General features: G+C 37.6%; 1 protein-coding gene and 1 long non-coding RNA gene across 3 annotated transcripts in view; one reads left to right on the plus strand and one right to left on the minus strand.

Moving 5' to 3' along the window:
• Positions 1–2,227, minus strand: LOC129457409 (uncharacterized). Its single transcript, XR_008649243.1, has 3 exons — positions 2,099–2,227; positions 169–239; positions 1–71 (listed from the first exon to the last, which is right to left on the minus strand). It is a non-coding gene; the product is annotated as an uncharacterized LOC129457409 (long non-coding RNA).
• Positions 2,175–17,604, plus strand: part of LOC117392673 (protein EFR3 homolog B) — a 26,902-nt gene continuing 11,472 nt past the window's right edge. The window contains exons 1-8 of one of the 2 annotated variants that reach the window (XR_008649242.1): positions 2,175–2,323; positions 2,780–2,918; positions 10,742–10,818; positions 11,717–11,844; positions 12,207–12,357; positions 13,653–13,774; positions 14,011–14,160; positions 16,611–16,745. Coding sequence is in view for 1 of the 2 variants with exons in the window: in XM_033990797.2 (XP_033846688.1) it covers positions 5,660–5,666; positions 10,742–10,818; positions 11,717–11,844; positions 12,207–12,357; positions 13,653–13,774; positions 14,011–14,160; positions 16,611–16,745 (770 nt within the window). In the remaining variant the exon portion in view is untranslated. Of the gene's footprint in view, positions 2,324–2,779; positions 2,919–5,490; positions 5,667–10,741; positions 10,819–11,716; positions 11,845–12,206; positions 12,358–13,652; positions 13,775–14,010; positions 14,161–16,610; positions 16,746–17,604 lie in introns of those variants that run through there. The other variant, XM_033990797.2, reaches the window with a different exon arrangement.

Consider the following 17,604-nt stretch of genomic DNA (forward strand, 5'->3'; position numbering starts at 1 on the left):
TTATCCACTATCAGATTTCTCCCATAAGATGGAGTCTTCCAGCCAGTCCATCGCAAAGGATGGTTGGTGATCTGAAACATGTAACCACAAGTGTTGTTATCCAAAAATGTTACACGGTAAATAATATATTTTTTTAAGTAAATAAAAGATGAAAATAAAAAACCCAACCGAGATGTATGAGACAATCTGTGTGATAGTAGGTCACCACCTGGACTGTCAACAACCCCTGTGAAAGAGAGCTGTGGGAGTGTGCAGTGCAAAGAGGATTAGTTAGTCAGCAGCCACTCGTGCTGGCCCTCAGGTCACTGGCACCAAGGTAACACCAACACAGTGCCCTGACAAATCTTGTTTCAGTTTTAGAAAAAATATCAGCTATATGAGCACTTTCAGTGTCTTGAAAGATGCTATGTAAATCCACCGCATTATTATTGATATTATTAAAAAGAGGATCTTGAAAATGTGCCAACTATTCCAACCAAGGAACTGGATAATATTAGGTACTATTATTTCACTTACTGTATATCACTTTATAATCATATAAGCAACATTTTGGTCTTGTATAAAGTACAATAATCAAAATGATGAACATTGGCTTGTTTTTTGTAGTAGGTTGTTCTCATAGCATCATGTGGCTATGGCCGCCTTACATGTAAGCTGGTTAGGGATTTTGATCCTTGCTTTGCTAATTTTGCCCAGGCAATGCACAAAGCCTTTAAGGCAGATCTAATGAGTTCCCATCTGCTTCACCGTGACTATGTGGCTAAACCATTCTTGCTGATTACAGTAAATCTAAAAATAACTAAATGTCTAAGGCAATTATTGTTCTTTAACTGCAGCACAACTCCATGTTGGGTAGGCCTGTACTCCATCATAAGCAATCATGAGCCATCAAATACTAAATCTAACATGTGGTACATTGATAAGAAACACTTAAACATTTACTGGACATTAGTCCCAGTTGTTTGCTAGGCTGAAAGTCAACTGAAAGCAAAACTCTTCTAATTAGTATTAAAGCTTACTGCTATGACTGTGCACTAATAAGCAGAAATGTGCTAAAGCTAAACATGTACCAAAAGTGACCCAGTGGAATGTGTACCCTCACTACCAAATCCACTTACTGGATACAGATGGACAATAGATAGCCTGGGTCTGTTAATGGCTGTTGGACAGTAAATCCTGGAGGTTTGGTTTGTACAGGTTAACAAACAAGTCTAAGAGTATGTGAACGATACAGGAGTACATTCATACCATACTCCATCTGTACAACAACTCATCCTATGTAGTAGATATCCTTATGTTATGTGAAAAAGATAGGCTACCATCTTCATCTCTGTACTGTTTCTACATTACATTTTATATTTTTTTATATTTTACATTGTATACATTTTATTTTAAGTGCACATACAAATGTAGTTATAAATGTTTATTCTATTTGTCATAAATAACTATTCTCATATTATTATTTGTGAGCTACTCTGTCAAGATAATTCCCTTTATGGTAATAAGATCTAAGTTTTTCCTCCAACTCTTAGTATTATTAGCTAAGGTGAAATGCTAGATAACCTCCAAAACTCTTTGTCCAGATATGACTGATAGGAGAATTATATCTATTTTCCAGACTGAGGTGCCCACGTTTAATTTAATACTGCTTTTTTGCTGAAACATTTTCCTGTTTCACGTGATTTTTAGCACCCAGACCTGAAGGTAACTAAGTCAACTTTGCTCTTAGGACGATATGCAACATAGAGATCAAATGGTCACTGAGTTATGGTAACGCTGGGTGATTTGGTCAATCTGTCTTATTGTGATTCACAAATTTCCTCATGAGTATAGTTGAACATGGACTCTTATCCCATCCACTTCTCTCATTGAATCGGATATATAAAGCTCTGAGTGAAGAGTGAGTGAGCAAGATTATTTTATTTGCCTTTTAAAAGCAATGGGAAAAATCTAAATGTATCATTATCATTATTATTATTAAATACAACCCACTATGTCTGTCAATGTAAACAAAAAAACATCTTTATAGGCTAGTTACACAGTTTAATACACAAAATGACAACATATTGTTTATGTACTTTGGTATTTGTTGACTCACAGTAATCTTGTGTTTTGGGTGTTGTTCCAATGTGTCCATGGTGAACTGGGTTGGTTCTTTAGTCATCTTCTGTCTGGCTCCTCACACAGGCAGCCAGTGGTGGCAGCTGGTAGCACCTGAGGCTACTCCTAAGCTTTAATGATCACTGGCCTTTGGCATGACCCAAGCACTGTTCACTGCCCGCTTGCCAAAAATGTCAAGGATCTAAACTGTGTTCGCTTTATGGTAAGTGAAACGTGTCGTATTCTAACAGCGACTGACGTTTATCAAACAGGCAGTACTGCGCACACTAGCCCATGTTAGCATGTTGCTTAGTATTGTGTAAACAAACTTGTTTTTATGTTTTATATTGTTCATGAACGTGGTTCTAATGGCATTTTATGTTAAGACACTTCCGATGTATTCTAAATGTTTAAGTCAAATAAAAAATGATTATAAGGGTTAGGTAGATCAACAGGACTATCAGTACCATGTTAGCACACTACAGACACCAAATTACTTTGGTAATGATTTAACTTAATATATCATCATATATTGTATAACTAGGTCCTATCTTTAGGTGCTATGTATGACATCGGCTGACTGTACAACAGCGAACTATGGGGATGCTAAAATGTAAATGAGTAAGTATTTGTTTGATAGCCCTTTCGCTAAACTGGCTGTGCAACCTCACCTCCGTAGGCCAACGACAGTCCGGGGGTTTTCCTGATTGACAAAGCCCCGGAGGAGACACTTCGCGGGGCGTAGTGCTGATCGCTTATTCGCCCTCTGGGAACCTGGAGAAGCAGCTCCGCCCTGTGGACATAAATCATTATGACAGGTATGTAGCATCAGTTGGTACATTAAAATGACCAATAAAGTCTGATTACCACAATAATTTACATTCACAAAGGAAATCTGATCATCAAAAACATCTGGTGAAATGTGTCAGTCAGTCATTTTTTACTGTTGTATGTGGAAAGAGTAGGCTACAATGAATATTAAACTAATTACCTTTCATTTTTGTCCTAGCCAGATTAGCTTGCCCTTTTTTGTATAATGTTCTTTTGAAAGCCTGCACAAATGTAAACAATCAAAGATATCGGATTACCCGTATGAAATGTAATTTCTATACGGTATTTTAATAATTCAATATCTCCAGAAATGATCAGATTTTTTCATGTAGATGGAAATATAGCCACTGTTATGTTATATTCCTAGTATAGTATTACAACAGGTTTTATGAATTTTGGGTTAAAAAATACTGAACTGTATCATTAGCCTTTCTTTAGCTGTTTTGTATCATATGTCTTGGCATATATTTGCGCACATGTCATTGAGCACATGTGTTACAACCATCATATACACAATTGTTTAATACTATACAATTATGTTTGCTTAATTTATTTTTTACAAGTTATTTTATGTTATAATAATGACTTACCAAGATTCCTCTGGCACTGATATCTCCACTGGGTGCATTCTTCAAACCCCAAACCCACAGTGATTGTCATTCCTACGGGTGGCCCGTTGTCCTGTTTCACCCTTTTCCTTGCTGTGGTTGGCTTGTCCCATGCCCAGAGAGAGGGGCACAGGGGGTGTATAGTGGGGCCCATTGTGTTAGTAAGATGTTTATTAATGAGTAAGAGGCATTCGGAGAGCAGAGCTGCAGTAGATGCTCTAATCGCTAATCTCTTTCCTGATATAGCATTTGTATTAATATAGATTATCAGCTAGGACATTTCAGGAAAGATGCACTGTTAGTTGAAGGGCTTGATTAGAAGTTGTTTTGTTGTGTCTGTTTGAAAGAGGTTAATTTTGGGAGTAGACTGTGTTGTGCTGTTAAGTTTAGTTTTGGCAAACTGGACTGTCTTCTGATTGTGGACATACTTGGATGTAGTTTTGACAACAGTTGTTTGCTTGTACTGTAGCATATTGTGCATTTGAGTACTCAGTGGGCTGCTGCGTGGAGAGTTGTCCACTATGCCTTTACCAGTGCCTGATGTCCCAGCCACTCAGAGGCTGGCACTGGACTGCCGTACCCTTCTGGACCATCGCAGTGGCAAGAGTAAGTCATAACAGCAAGCTTTCAGTCTGTCTATGCATAGTGCTTGTAGTCCTTATTTAAGTGTCTAGGGTTTGATAAAGAAGACCCATACAATTTTAATTCCATAATCCATGAAGTTAACCATTGGCACTAGGTGTAAGAGTTTTGACACATCTTTTTTTTTCATTAGCCTTTGCCATAATTTAAACGCAAGGTGGGGTCTATCTATCTCAAAAACTAAATGAATGTCTTGTTTTGAATATGAACCAATCAAATGTACATTTTTTTTTCCTTTTCCTATTTCTAATAACCCATCACTTGTTAATCACTTGCTATCAGTAAAAAAAAAAGTGTCCCCAACTGAAACATTGTTTGGAGCAATTTATAGGAATATAAATGAGTGGAAACAAAGCCTGATTTATAGCCTCCTAAAGAAACAGGTTTTCGCCTGTGTTCACCAAACCATTTGAACCAACAAAAGATGTTTGTCTTGACAATCATTTGAATCAGAAAGCACTGATACTTGTAAATGTAAGAATTATTGCACTTATTGTCTTGACCAATAGCAATTCATTGTTGTTCATTGTTATGTTATGTTTAGATGTCTTTATTAGTTTAATTCGTCAAGTCCATTGTATTAGACTACAATAGCAATAAAGGAAAGGAAATAAAAAAATAAGAAAAAACCCCCACTGTGAATCCCTTGTAGAAGATCTGTGTTATATAGGCTATTGTTATAGCCTTTCCGGACAATTGAACTAGTTGAAGTTATCAGTTGTTGTAAAACTATAAATTAGACAAAGAAAGTCTTTAACTGTTGAATAAATTATCATGTCCTGCAAACGTAGTTATGTAATGTAGTTGTAAAACATTAATTAACACTATAGAAGACTTGTGATTATGTTTTGATGAGGAATACAAAATCAAAGGCTATTCAGATCAAGTCATTCATCTGATGATCCGTCCAGCAGCGAAACACCAGGGCCGGGAGATTAATGATGGAAAAGCGGAAAGAAGGACGCTGAGAGGAGGGGAAGGGGGCGGCGTGGGGAGCGGAGATTGCGTGAGCGGGAGGTCTTTTCTCTCCCCGTAGCGCGCGCGCGCGCGCGCGTCTCCTTCTGTTTTCCCCCTGTCTCGTGTCTCGGGGGCTACACGGTGAAAATTATTGGATGAAGCGGAGGGGGCGTGAGTGAACCTGCACACAACCAACTACCCCCCTCTGCTCTCCTCCCCGCTCCCAACTCGGTCCCTTTTGAGAAATTGCGCTGCTGGAGACGCACGGGGAAAATCCAAGGTCACCACGACTGCACGCTTCCCGGTGACGTGGGCTCGCAGCGCAAGGCAAGCGAGTAAAAAATCCTCCGCTCTGCACCAATCACGCTTTCAGTCATATGGTTTTCAGCCTCGGGCACACGTGCACAACATCCTTAGCGTAAAGCGCTGTTTAGTTGCGTGTGCGCTTTTGTATGAGTGGCTGGATATAGCGTCAGAAGCATAAACGTCTAGTCATAAAAGCAACCACAACATCACGATCGATGTACGGTAAGATATCTGTCTCTTCTTTGTCATTGCTACTGTCATTTAAGCATGTGAGTAATGTAAAGTAGCCAACCAGTAATACCACATTCTTCTTTTCTTTTTCCGTCTGTGGGACATCCTTATCTTACTAGTCTGTACAAGCATGCCACGGGAACACTTGCGATGCCATTTTATATTTGAATTGACTGACAAGGAGCAACTACAATGTTTATTTTTGGTAATTTAATATCTTTCTATTGTGACATACTTACAAGTGTAGTGTCCTGCTTATTGATTTTGGCTCACACAATATATCTGTGCTATGTTATGTTGTGTTTACATTCCCAAGTGAACTGTGATTTTTACTGATGTCCTAGTAGGCTAGTTTTTCTGGGACAGGTTGATGTATGGACTGCTATTGATTAGTCCTAATTCACAATGTACTCTGCTTCTTTTTGCTCTTTCAACAAACTGCCAGTTAACAGTTAACAGTTGAAAGCTTAAGCTGAGTTGGGCCGTTTTTGTGAATTTGTAAATTAAAATAGAATTGATTATGTGCTGTATCCAAGTGCTTCTAAGAGCAGTTTTGCCTGTTGGGCTGTGATTCATAGAGTGTCATTTGGCTGTATGTCATGAGGATTTGTTGGTGCCTCGACCCGTTCATGTCTGTGGTGCCTGTATTATATCAGTCATGTATTCAGCTACATATACTGGATCAGATCAGTGCTTGCATCTGGGAGGCTGAGATGAATGGCACGCATAAAGTAATCTATAGCAGGGGCAATATGTTGCAGAAGAATGCCAATGTAGCAGTATAGCATAGCATAGTGGTTTAGAAAATATTGTATTATTTTTTTTTTCTTTTTGGCAATTTCACAAAGCACTCAAGACTGTGATATTTTGTGCATCCGCTTGTCTTTGATTTTGTTTGCTCAAAAATGATCCTCCAGCTGCCCCTTTTTGTCTCAATCCCAAATTTATTGCAAGAGATATTTTGTCTTTATTTGTAGCTTGGGGTATGAATAGCCTTGGCCTGTCTTCTGTCCTCTCTCTTATGTAATAAACCCACTGAATGCATTGTAGACTTAATAATTCTACTTGGTTTTCTGGTTTTACCATATACAATTTAATTAAGTACTATTTCTTGGCTTTTTTATGAATGTGACTTGTAAATAAAACTGTGGGTTGAATCTCTTTTACAACAAACCTATTATGCAGAATTGACTTTTCAGCGCTTTTAACCATGTTTATATTTGTTTCTCATTTTCATTTACCCTTTCGAAGTTGTATTTAGAGTGATTCGTGCATGTTTAAGCAATTTTCTAGACCCCATATTGCCAATCAACCCCTGTTTTCACTGCTACCGGCAGTTGCGCTCTACTTTGTTTTCCAATTTTATTTTCTTAATCGGTGATAAATGTAGGATTCAACAGCGTTGCATAGTCATTTGGGTACAAATTTAAAAAAAAAAATCTGCTACTTGTTAATGATCCACAGGTGTTGTACATTATAACTATGTAGCAGACATGCTCAAGCACAGTATGTGTGTGTTCTTTAGAATCCTTCAAAATATGTCGAAAAATGTACTTACAGCCAGGTTTCTTAGGCTGTGCACATGTGACCATTGGAACAACAAAGCAGCTTTAAACAAACAGCAGGTGCAGATATGAAACTGCAACTGTAGCTTGGCCTTATATTCTATATTGGACTTCATATACAACTCTATAATAAAGTGTTGGCACTGTATTCCCAATTAAAATTTGCTTTTGTCTGAATGAGGAAACTTAATTACATTAAATGAGCTATCCTCTTCTATGAATCTGCAGAAGCTAAAAATAGCCTATAATAGCTCTCTTGCAGGGATTTCTTGAATTTATTGAAAAAGGCAAAACTGTGAAAAAGTTAATGAACAGATAAACATCCCCTCTTGTGAAGATGTTTGGAAATAGGTTTAGCAGTTATGTAATTAACAAAAAAAATTACCATATCCTGCCTAATCTTACATAATGTAATCACCCTTTCTGCTCATTCATTTTAGAATCTCTATAGTTTAAAATTGAGTTGGAGGAGAGGTCAGAAGTCTATGGGGGATATGCTGTTTAACACTCTCTTTTTCTCTGTCTTTCTCTCTTCTCTTCTCCTCTCTTTCTCTTCTCTCCTTTTCTTTCCTCTTTTCTCTCTTCTGTCTCTTCTTTGTCTTCTCTTGTCTCTCTCTCTTTTCTCCTCTCTCTCCTCTTTCCTTTTCACTTCTCTGTCTCTTCTCTCTCTCTTTCTCTCTTTCTCTCTCTTCTCTCTATAATTACTAGGTCTACTCTGCCAGCATAAATAAACAATAGTTAATTTTTTCAGAAACTTATGCCATTATTCAACCCAAATTACATGATTGTTGTCAGTTTATAGCACCTTAAGCCGTAAGATTAATATGGAAAGATTGTGGATCCAGCTCCTAACAAATAATGAGCCTCGGCATTTGTGGATCATAAGATTGGATATTCCTTGGTCGCAGAGTTATATAGTCCCCTGGCCTCCATCTGAAACACTTCCGTTCTTCATTCCCTAATGTGTACTCGCTAAGCTGCAGTTCAGGCGAAAATGCTGTTTGTAATCGGTTAATGTACCCATCCCATTGTCAGCTGGATAAAAATAGCCATGTGATTAGCTGCTTTGGTTTGAGAGGTGTGGACCCCATCCATAAGTGTCAGTACCTACATGTCTGTCCACCCCTTCCCTGTTGTTGTTTATTCTGTGTGCTAACTAACACCCATGATTTAGTGCTCAGCTGTGCGCCGCAAGCAGCCTGGTGTGTGGGCTTATGTGCAATGTGGAGAGAGCCCTGAGTCCAGCCTCTTCATGCAGAGTGGGTGGCTGTCGTGAGACCCCCTGCTATTCACGCTCCTCACCTCTGTCATTCTCACTGCTGTTTTCAAAGCAATCCTGTTATTACTGACAAATCTGCTTTTTACATCTGTTTCAAAACACAATTATCATCAGATTTTACTGCATGTTGTTCTACTGTTTAGTAAGCTACGCCAGTCACTTGACCACTGCATATACATACACTACATATTAAGAAAATTTCTAATTTTGTCCTCTTTGTGATTTTTTTTTCAGTATTGATATTTGCTCAAATGAGTATCTCATAAACTTTTGATATTAATTTAAATTTCAGTTTGTATTTGGGTATGCAGCTACTAGCAACCACTGCGAAAGCACTGTGAAATATGGCTGAAGAACTTCTCTAACCTCTAACTCTGTAGTTTAGCCCTCACCACAAACAAGTTCTGAAATTCAAGAGATTTCTTTAGTTTAACAGTTCATAGTCTCAAATGTTAATTCTTCTGGACTCTGGACTTCTAATTTGAAAGCATAAATCTCACTGATGTAGTGATAAACCTTCACATATCAGGTTGTTGTATCATTTACCTATAATTGCTCTCCATTAGTCTGCTCCTACTTTGTCATTAGTTCCTTGGTGTTTCCTCTGATACAAGGGGAGCGTGGGAACGGTGTAACAGCTTCATTAGTGTGTGAAGTGATGGAGGAGTAGGGCTATGAATAGACAGAGTTTTCAGATAAGAGTGGCTGCTAAAAAGCTTCAGCAAATATAGCTCTTCCATATGATGAATGTATCTGGAAAATAAACTATAATAGAAAATGTTTGTGTGGCTGCTTTTTTTATTGTAACAAAGGTGACTGAGGCTATGTTCACACCCATGGTGACTTGTTTTTGCACATTTACTCTCTTTGGAGGAAGTAATCAATATTAAACCTACCATTGGAACTAGATATTTATTTGAGCAGGAATCAATAAAGATAATAATTAAAAGTACAGAGTTGAACCTTTCCTGAATAGTTTACAGTTGTCTCTATTGAGTATTGAGCATTTTTCAAGTATCAAAACCAAGTCTGAATTTTTTATATTGTTACAACACAATTTGAAAGTATTTTATTAATGTTTGTAGTGTCTCTGAAACATCTTGGAATTAATAATGTTAACTAAATCTAAACTAAATACAAGTAACTATGGACTTTAGGCAGGATATAATTCCAGACAAGGCTGAGCAAAAATCATAAAGGCCCTTTTATATTCACCAATTATGTTTAGCTCTGCATATGACTGAAAGGTTTTTATTCTGCACTCTTCTCTTCTAATGTTAATTTTATGATGATTATTTATGATTATTTATGTTTTCATTTGTTGTGTTGTCATTTTAATGTATTTCTTATGTAAAGCACTTTGAATTACATTGTGTATAAATTATGCTATACAAATAAGCTTGCCTTACCAATTCACTACACTTTCAGGATTGCATGCCCTAGTTTCAAATAAATTGTCATAATTGCTTAGCTTTCATTTAAATAAGAATAAAGAAGGTTCACAGCACACTTTAACACAATGTGCTGAGTGTCATCCATTTGTTTCTGTTCGGCCACACTGGTGACAGCGCAGTGACCTACTTCTGCATTTTGAATGTTTGAAGCTTAAACATATATCTGTGTCTCCTCTGCATTGAAAGTGTCATGAAAAGAACATTATATAATTCTTTGAAGACTGTTTGACTCTTTTTGGCTGCTTTTCTCCTGGGGTCTGCTGATGACTCATCGCTGCTGAAGTCTCTTGACCAATCAGAGTCGTGATTTCTATGGATGCACAGTTTACATTTAGCTCAGTGCATAAGTGGAAAATTTGAAAAGAAAGTTGCCTCGAATGATATTTTAAATGTAGTCTAAATTTTTCCATGGAAAAGGAAGGTCTGCCACCTGTCTGATGAAGATGTTAATACTCTGCTTGGAATGTTCCACAGTATGGTATTTAACTTATCTGTCTTCATGGAGAAGACAAGCAGGTGATGCTTTTTTGAGCATTGAAAGCACCTGTAAATTTTATATATATATATATATATATATATATATATATATATATATATATATATATATATATATATATATATATATATATATATATATATATAAATTGAAGAAAAATGTGGTCTTATATATGTTGTATTTCCCTTCACATTCTGATGGCTTTTTGCTTGAAACTAAGATATACCTTACATTTTAATTTACTTTGTCTTTCCCTGTCTCTTTTGTTTCAGGAGTTTGTGGTTGTTGTGGGGCACTCAGGCCCAGATACAAACGACTCGTTGACAACATTTTCCCAGAAGACCCAGAAGTAAGATGCTTTCTCAGATAATGTTTGTGAAATATTAAGTGTTTTCTAAATAGTGGTCGTCAGTGGTTCTTGAGGGGTTTCTGTGCAGTACTGCAGTAACCTACTTTTCTCTTTGCATCTGTAGCCAATTGGCAGCTCAATGCAGAAAATCACTGTCTCTAATTTTTATATAAGATTGTAAACTCTCAGGGTGCTTTATGTATTGGGGCCTTGATCGCATGGTAATATGGGAATGAGTGCAGCTGTTTTCAGTGAAACAGTTTTTACTTTTTCAATTTGATTTATGAAATACAATTAAATTATTAAATTCATCCCTTATCTATAAAAAATGTGAATGCATTTTCGGGGGAAGCAAATAGAGTGCTTACATTTGAAAAAGGCAAAATATAATTATGAAGTCCGTTAGTTCAAACACCGCAGTCTTTCTCCATTGGCAGAAAGGGCTCTTTTCCTTTTCAGTCAAATGGTCTGTTAAGAGATGAACACTGATCTGTATAGTGATAGTCTTCTTTCAACACAGTTACTTCAGTATGCTCCTGTAATCTGATGGGGATAGTAATTCTAAAATACAGGTGTTACTAGGATCAGTAATAATTGTAAAAGTAAATATGTTATATTTATTATTTGGTAGTTGTAAATGTCTTCAAATGACACAGTTATTGTCAGTTTACTTTTGATAATACAACAACAAATAGGTTATTGTATAGAGGCTTTGCTGCTCCTGGCCACTCTATAGGTAGGGCAGCCAAGGCACACAAGGGGGTCATGTGCTCTACTTATAATGTGGGTTTTACCCTTCATTGTATCCTTCATATTTACCATTTTAGCTGTTTTACCCCATATAAGCCCAACTTTTCAAACCATTTTTCTTATTTTTTTCTTATTCCATTTCTGTCAGGACGGGTTAGTCAAAGCCAACATGGAGAAGCTGACATTCTACGCCCTGTCAGCTCCGGAGAAACTGGACCGTATCGGGGCGTACCTGTCCGAGAGACTGTCCAGGGACGTGGCCCGGCACAGATATGGGTGAGACATTGTCACTCACCTCTCAAAATAGACTCCCATTTAAAACACTGCACACATATTGAGTATTCAAACACTTTAATTAGCAGTACACCAAAGACCCTTTTCTCAATTGATTACAATGGACCAACAAGCCTGTTCTTGTCGGACCCAATAGGCCTGTGTGACTCATGGCCAGGCGACACTGAGATGCCCATCCACTGCAGATTACATTTACACTTGGCAGGCTCAGACCAAAGCTGTTCATTTATCAAATCTTCACATGCAAATGAAAGAAGAACCACCATTACCAAAACACCAAATGGCCTGTGTTATTAATTTACAATGTGCACTCAATGTTTTTCTGTTGTTTTGCTGTCTCTCAGATATGTGTGCATAGCCATGGAGGCTCTGGACCAGCTGCTAATGGCCTGTCACTGCCAGAGCATCAACTTGTTTGTGGAAAGTTTCCTCAAAATGGTTCGAAAGCTTTTAGAGTCAGACAAACCCAATCTGCAAATCCTGGGAACCAATTCAGTAAGTTTTGAGTTGGGTTCTTAACAGATTTAGAACATTAAATAACATTAAGTGCTTCAATTAATTGTTTGCTGCTATTAGATATTATAACTTAGCAGAACATTTAAAGGTCCTATATTACGCAAAATTGACTCATGTAAGCTTTTAGTCATGTTGGAATGTTTTTCCCACATCAAAAACATTCCTACATTCACATGTTTGAGTAATTCTGCATTATTGGACTATCATCAACTGGTAGTTTTAAAGCAATTTTTTAGCCTTAATTGAACTAAATTCCTCTACAATACACTTGAATAAGAATAACCATAAGTTGTTGCCTTAAAAATGATAAAAATATTTTACCCTCCACAGAAAGTCTACAAAATCTTCTGGTGCTTAAACAATAGATAAAGCTTAAAAATTTGCCAATTCCAGGGCAAAATGATTCAAATGATTTTAATGATATATGGAGTTTAACAACACACCGGATGATACGACGTTATAACATATCGCTAAGTATTATATCAAACATTTGCATAACATAGGCCCTTTAAAATCTATAATAAAATGTACACACTTTAAAGTTTTGCTCCTGGCTCAGCTCAAGAAGAGTAAAGACATCAGATTAAATACTGGGAGAACTGTGAAGTCATCGCTACAGATGGCCCAGATGCTCTGTCACTCCTAATCTCCCTGTTCTCATTCTTATACTCTCACAGCATCATGCTTTCAAACATATCACCCAATAGACAGTAGTCATTTAAAATGTGATCATCCTTTGCTCTCAGTCAGGCCTAAGTTTGCATATATAACATGCAGCAATACCATGTTGAACTCTGATAGAGCACTGTTACTGGCAGTAATGCCAGGCCTCTTCCGGATATGCTGCAGCAGTAAATTACTTTGGCTGAGGAGGAGCCTTATGGCTTTACTCAAAAGCATTTAATTTAATTTGAGAATCACTCCAAGTGCTGATAGGATATAGTTTTACCAAGACCTTCTGGAAGTTACTTAAAATGGGTACAGTACTATAATAAATCTGAATTAATTTACAGTTACGTAACTGAAATGATCTCTGAAGTTCATCTTCATCATTTATTAAAGTGACGTGCCACTAAATGTCACCCAGTTTAAATGGTGACATTTCTACCACAGCAGGACACCTCCTCATGTTCTTTTAATCTTAATGACATCGTATGGCATAGATTTAGAGTTTAGATTCTAGTTGGTTCAATTATGTCACCTGAGCTATTTACACACTACTTTCTAAATGTCATTGTTGTTGGGCTTATAATTTAATAATCTTTTTTGGTCAGTTTGTGAAGTTTGCCAACATAGAAGAGGACACACCTTCGTACCACCGCAGTTATGATTTCTTTGTGTCACGCTTCAGTGAAATGTGTCACTCCAGCTATGAGGACCCTGATATCCGCACAAAGTGAGTTTATTTATTCATCTGGCAGTGGCATTACTAAGCAAGATCTATTTCTGGCTTACACAAGTGCTCCTGTCATGAGCCCAAACGTTACAAAATAAAATCCCTTTTGAATCAAAAATAGGTATGAACATCTAAGCTTGGTTTAAAATAGTCTAAGTAGAAATGTCAAATGCTTAAAATAAAAAAGGTAATGTATTTTTACTTCCATTTTCCAAATGACATGTTTTTGTTTAAAGCATTCGAATGGCGGGTATCAGAGGTCTACAAGGCGTAGTGAGGAAGACGGTGAATGATGAACTTCAGGCTAATATCTGGGACCCACAGCACATGGACAAAATAGTGCCATCTCTTCTTTTCAACCTGCAGAGTGGAGAGCGCACAGAGAGGTGAGACTTCATAAACAAACAATCTTTTGTTGCACATCACTGGCCTTATTACAATGTGTTCAAATGGGGCCATGTTGCTTGCGGTGTGAACGGTGATGACCCATAAAAACTGTGTGGGCGCTGTGCCGTAGCTCTGGTCACACAGCCCACAGTCATAGAGCTGGTAGTGCTAGTTTTCTAAGCTATGATTGTCCTGACAATGTAACCAAGTGTCAGACACATCAGTCTTTACCTCATCATCAGAGGAAACATAACGATAACAGGATTTTTCAGCATTCGACGGTCCCCCCGCCAGCCCTAGGACAAATTTGACAATTTAAAAACAGACCATTCTTAAATTAGCATCTTTGAGTGTGACACCCATTCCAGACCAGTATCTGTTACAGCTTTCAACCCAACTTGCTCTGCTTTAAGAACACACACCACTGTCAAGCAAAAATGAAAAAGTAGAGTAAAGTTACCACCAAAAAAAACAAGAAATCATGGTTAGTTTAACAAATATACTGAAGTCTCTTGGGTCTCTAGGCTTTATTATACAGGAAAGTAAACAATAGGAAATGGGAGTGAAGAATGAGGAGAGACACTGAGCTAATTGTCAGAGCTAGGAATCTAAGTCCAAGACAATGAGCCTGGTATTATATGTCCTGCCACCAAAACCAAAGAGCAGTGCTCATGTTAATCTTTTTATAGTAATAATGTCAATTATGTAAACACTCCGAACATCGTCAGTCTCTCAACTTGAAAAATAGGAGGTGTGTCTGCATATTATAAATAAAGAAATGAAAACATGTAGTTGATGCATTTCGGAAGATATCGCTGTTTTTGTCAGAGCTGTACTCCTTGCTATACAACTTAAAGTAACAGAAAAATACATGAAGGAAATATTGATGTAAGTTGAAGTAAGTTTGTAAAAGCAATATATAGCATGAATTTGAGATTATTTCTTGGCTGTAGTCAACATACTGAGATTCACTTTGTCGTCATTGCTGGGATCTGAGGGTGCGGGTGAAGAAAGGGGGAGGGCACAGCACAGGACAGATTGGCTCAGGATGAGATAACAGAGAGGAGAGTGCTGGTAAATGGAGGATGTTAATAGGAAGAGGCAGTGAAAGACAGGCAAACCACAAAATGCACTTCAACCAATACATTCTCAGTGTACTTTTATTGAATTCATCCAAAATCAATACATCTGGATAAGATCTTAGGTTTCTCAAAATTTTTTGTTAAAGTTTGGGAATTTGAAAGACTTGCTGTTGTATTTATTTACTAGTAGTGACCGAGCAAAATCGTGTTGTTGTTGCACTGGCTCTTTTATTTGATTTTTGATATAGTTTTGAGTAATGCATATCTATCTAATATTACGGATTTTACAATGGTGTTTGTTCCTACGTTCATGTTCAATGCCAAGCTCTTTTGTCGCTTAAAAGTTTTTAAAAGTTCTTTTTAGATGAATGTGTTTCAATTGTGCGTTTTGTATTTTGAACCCACCAGTGCTCAAGGTCCGGAAAGGACCCATTAAGTCCAATCACTGTGAAGGCTGCTGATTTGCTTCCTACTCACCACTGTGTAATTGTGTCTACTTAAATGACACCTTTATAACAAACACTACTCCAAATTGTGGCTTTATACAATTTATTTGCTAGTTCAAAGAAATAAACTGGTTACTTATAAATAATTTGTTTTTATTAAAAGCTTAAGTGTCAGTAAATCTGTTAGTGCTGCTGTATTGTCACTAACATTCAAGGTGGAGGTGTGTTCGTAAATAATGCCATCATTGGAAGACCACCCGAGGCTAGTCCTGTCTGAGCAGGAGCAAGAAGTATTAACTATGTATGAGAACAAAGAAGACTACGGCTGCATGTGTATAACTGTGCAAATTCAAACTTAGCAGTCCACTTGTCCCCTACAGTGATAGCAGATGTGCAATAAGCTAGCTCTACCACCAGCATGTAATCTTCACTGCAGATTTTACAAGAGAAGGGCATTTCAAGAGCAAAGAAGTCAGTGGAGAATAGATTGAACAAGGATTTTGAAGTGTACAAATATTAAGTAGCGTGTGTGTGCGTGCGTGTGTGCGTGGACTCCCAGGTTCTTCAATGCATTGCCATCTTGTGTTCACTCTGGTATTAAAGTTGAGCTAGAATTGAAGGTTTAGCTTTTTCCTTATGTATCAAAACTGACTATAATTTTTCATATTGTGACACTAATCCATACTGAAATGAATATCCTCTGTCCATATCTGCAGAAAAAAAACATCTAAAATAATAAAAACAGCCAATACTGCACTATACATATCCAGAGTCAGATTCTAAGCTCTCCACTTTTCACAGTGCTGTATATTGACTTGTGTTGCCTCACCTCTCTCACCTCACCTTGCTTTGTTCTGCTGCGTTGGCTTACCTGCCCCTCTCCTCCCTCTCCTACCCTCTCTCCTCTCCTCTCCTCTCCAGCCGCTCCCCCTCTCCACTGCAGGCGTCCGAGAAGGAGAAGGAAAGCCCGGTGGAGCTTACAGAACGTTGCTTCAGAGAGTTACTGGGACGGGCTGCGTATGGCAACATCAAGAACGCTGTCAACCCTGTGCTCACGTGAGTCCAACCACCATTTTGTTTTATTTGTATATGAATTTGCTCTTGTTTTTTGTCTTTCCATATTCAGCAGAATAAATTGGTTTGATTTTGTTGGATCCATCCGTTTAGCTGGTGTGGGGTGTTTAAACAAGGTCGATAGCAAGGTCAGAAAGGCTACTAGTAATTTTCAGAGAACATAGTAATAGTTTAAATGATGCTGTATCTTGCTTGATCTGCTAATATTAGTCACAGAATTTTGGATGTCACTGGCTGTTGACCGGAGTCAGTGCTATATTGTTCTAGAAATATCCACATTTCAATAGATTCACTACAATTTAATACCATCTTCAAAGCAATAGCTGCGTATACTACTGGGGTAGTGGTAGTACTGAATCAGCAAATATACAAGCTGAAAAGAGAAATAAGTATTCCCACTGATCATATCTCTGCAATGATATTCTAATTTGGTCAGTATGTGATTCACCACTTCTCTGTTTGACATATCTATGACATACATATAAAGATACTAACTGCATGAACTGATGAAATCAAAAGTATGATTTTAACCTCTAACAAATCATTATTGGCATATTGGCCACCTCCTACTTTCTAAAAAAATACTTCTGCTTTGAATGTTTTGCAAACTTCTAAGAGTGTTGTTTGAATTTTCCTGTACTATTAGTGTTAGATTGCCCCTCATTCATCCATCACTGTCTGAGTTTCTATCTAGTTTGTGCTCTGGTCGTTTGTCTCACTCTGTCTCTGCTCTTACCTTTGTCGAAAGCAGAGGTACACCATTGAATAACAGCTCACAGAAACTAATGACCTTGATCCTGTTTGATTAATGCTGCATTGTGGGTCATTAGGGATGTGCATC

Source organism: Periophthalmus magnuspinnatus, chromosome 24 (assembly GCF_009829125.3).
Source record: "Periophthalmus magnuspinnatus isolate fPerMag1 chromosome 24, fPerMag1.2.pri, whole genome shotgun sequence".
Classification (NCBI taxonomy): Eukaryota; Metazoa; Chordata; class Actinopteri; order Gobiiformes; family Gobiidae; genus Periophthalmus; species Periophthalmus magnuspinnatus.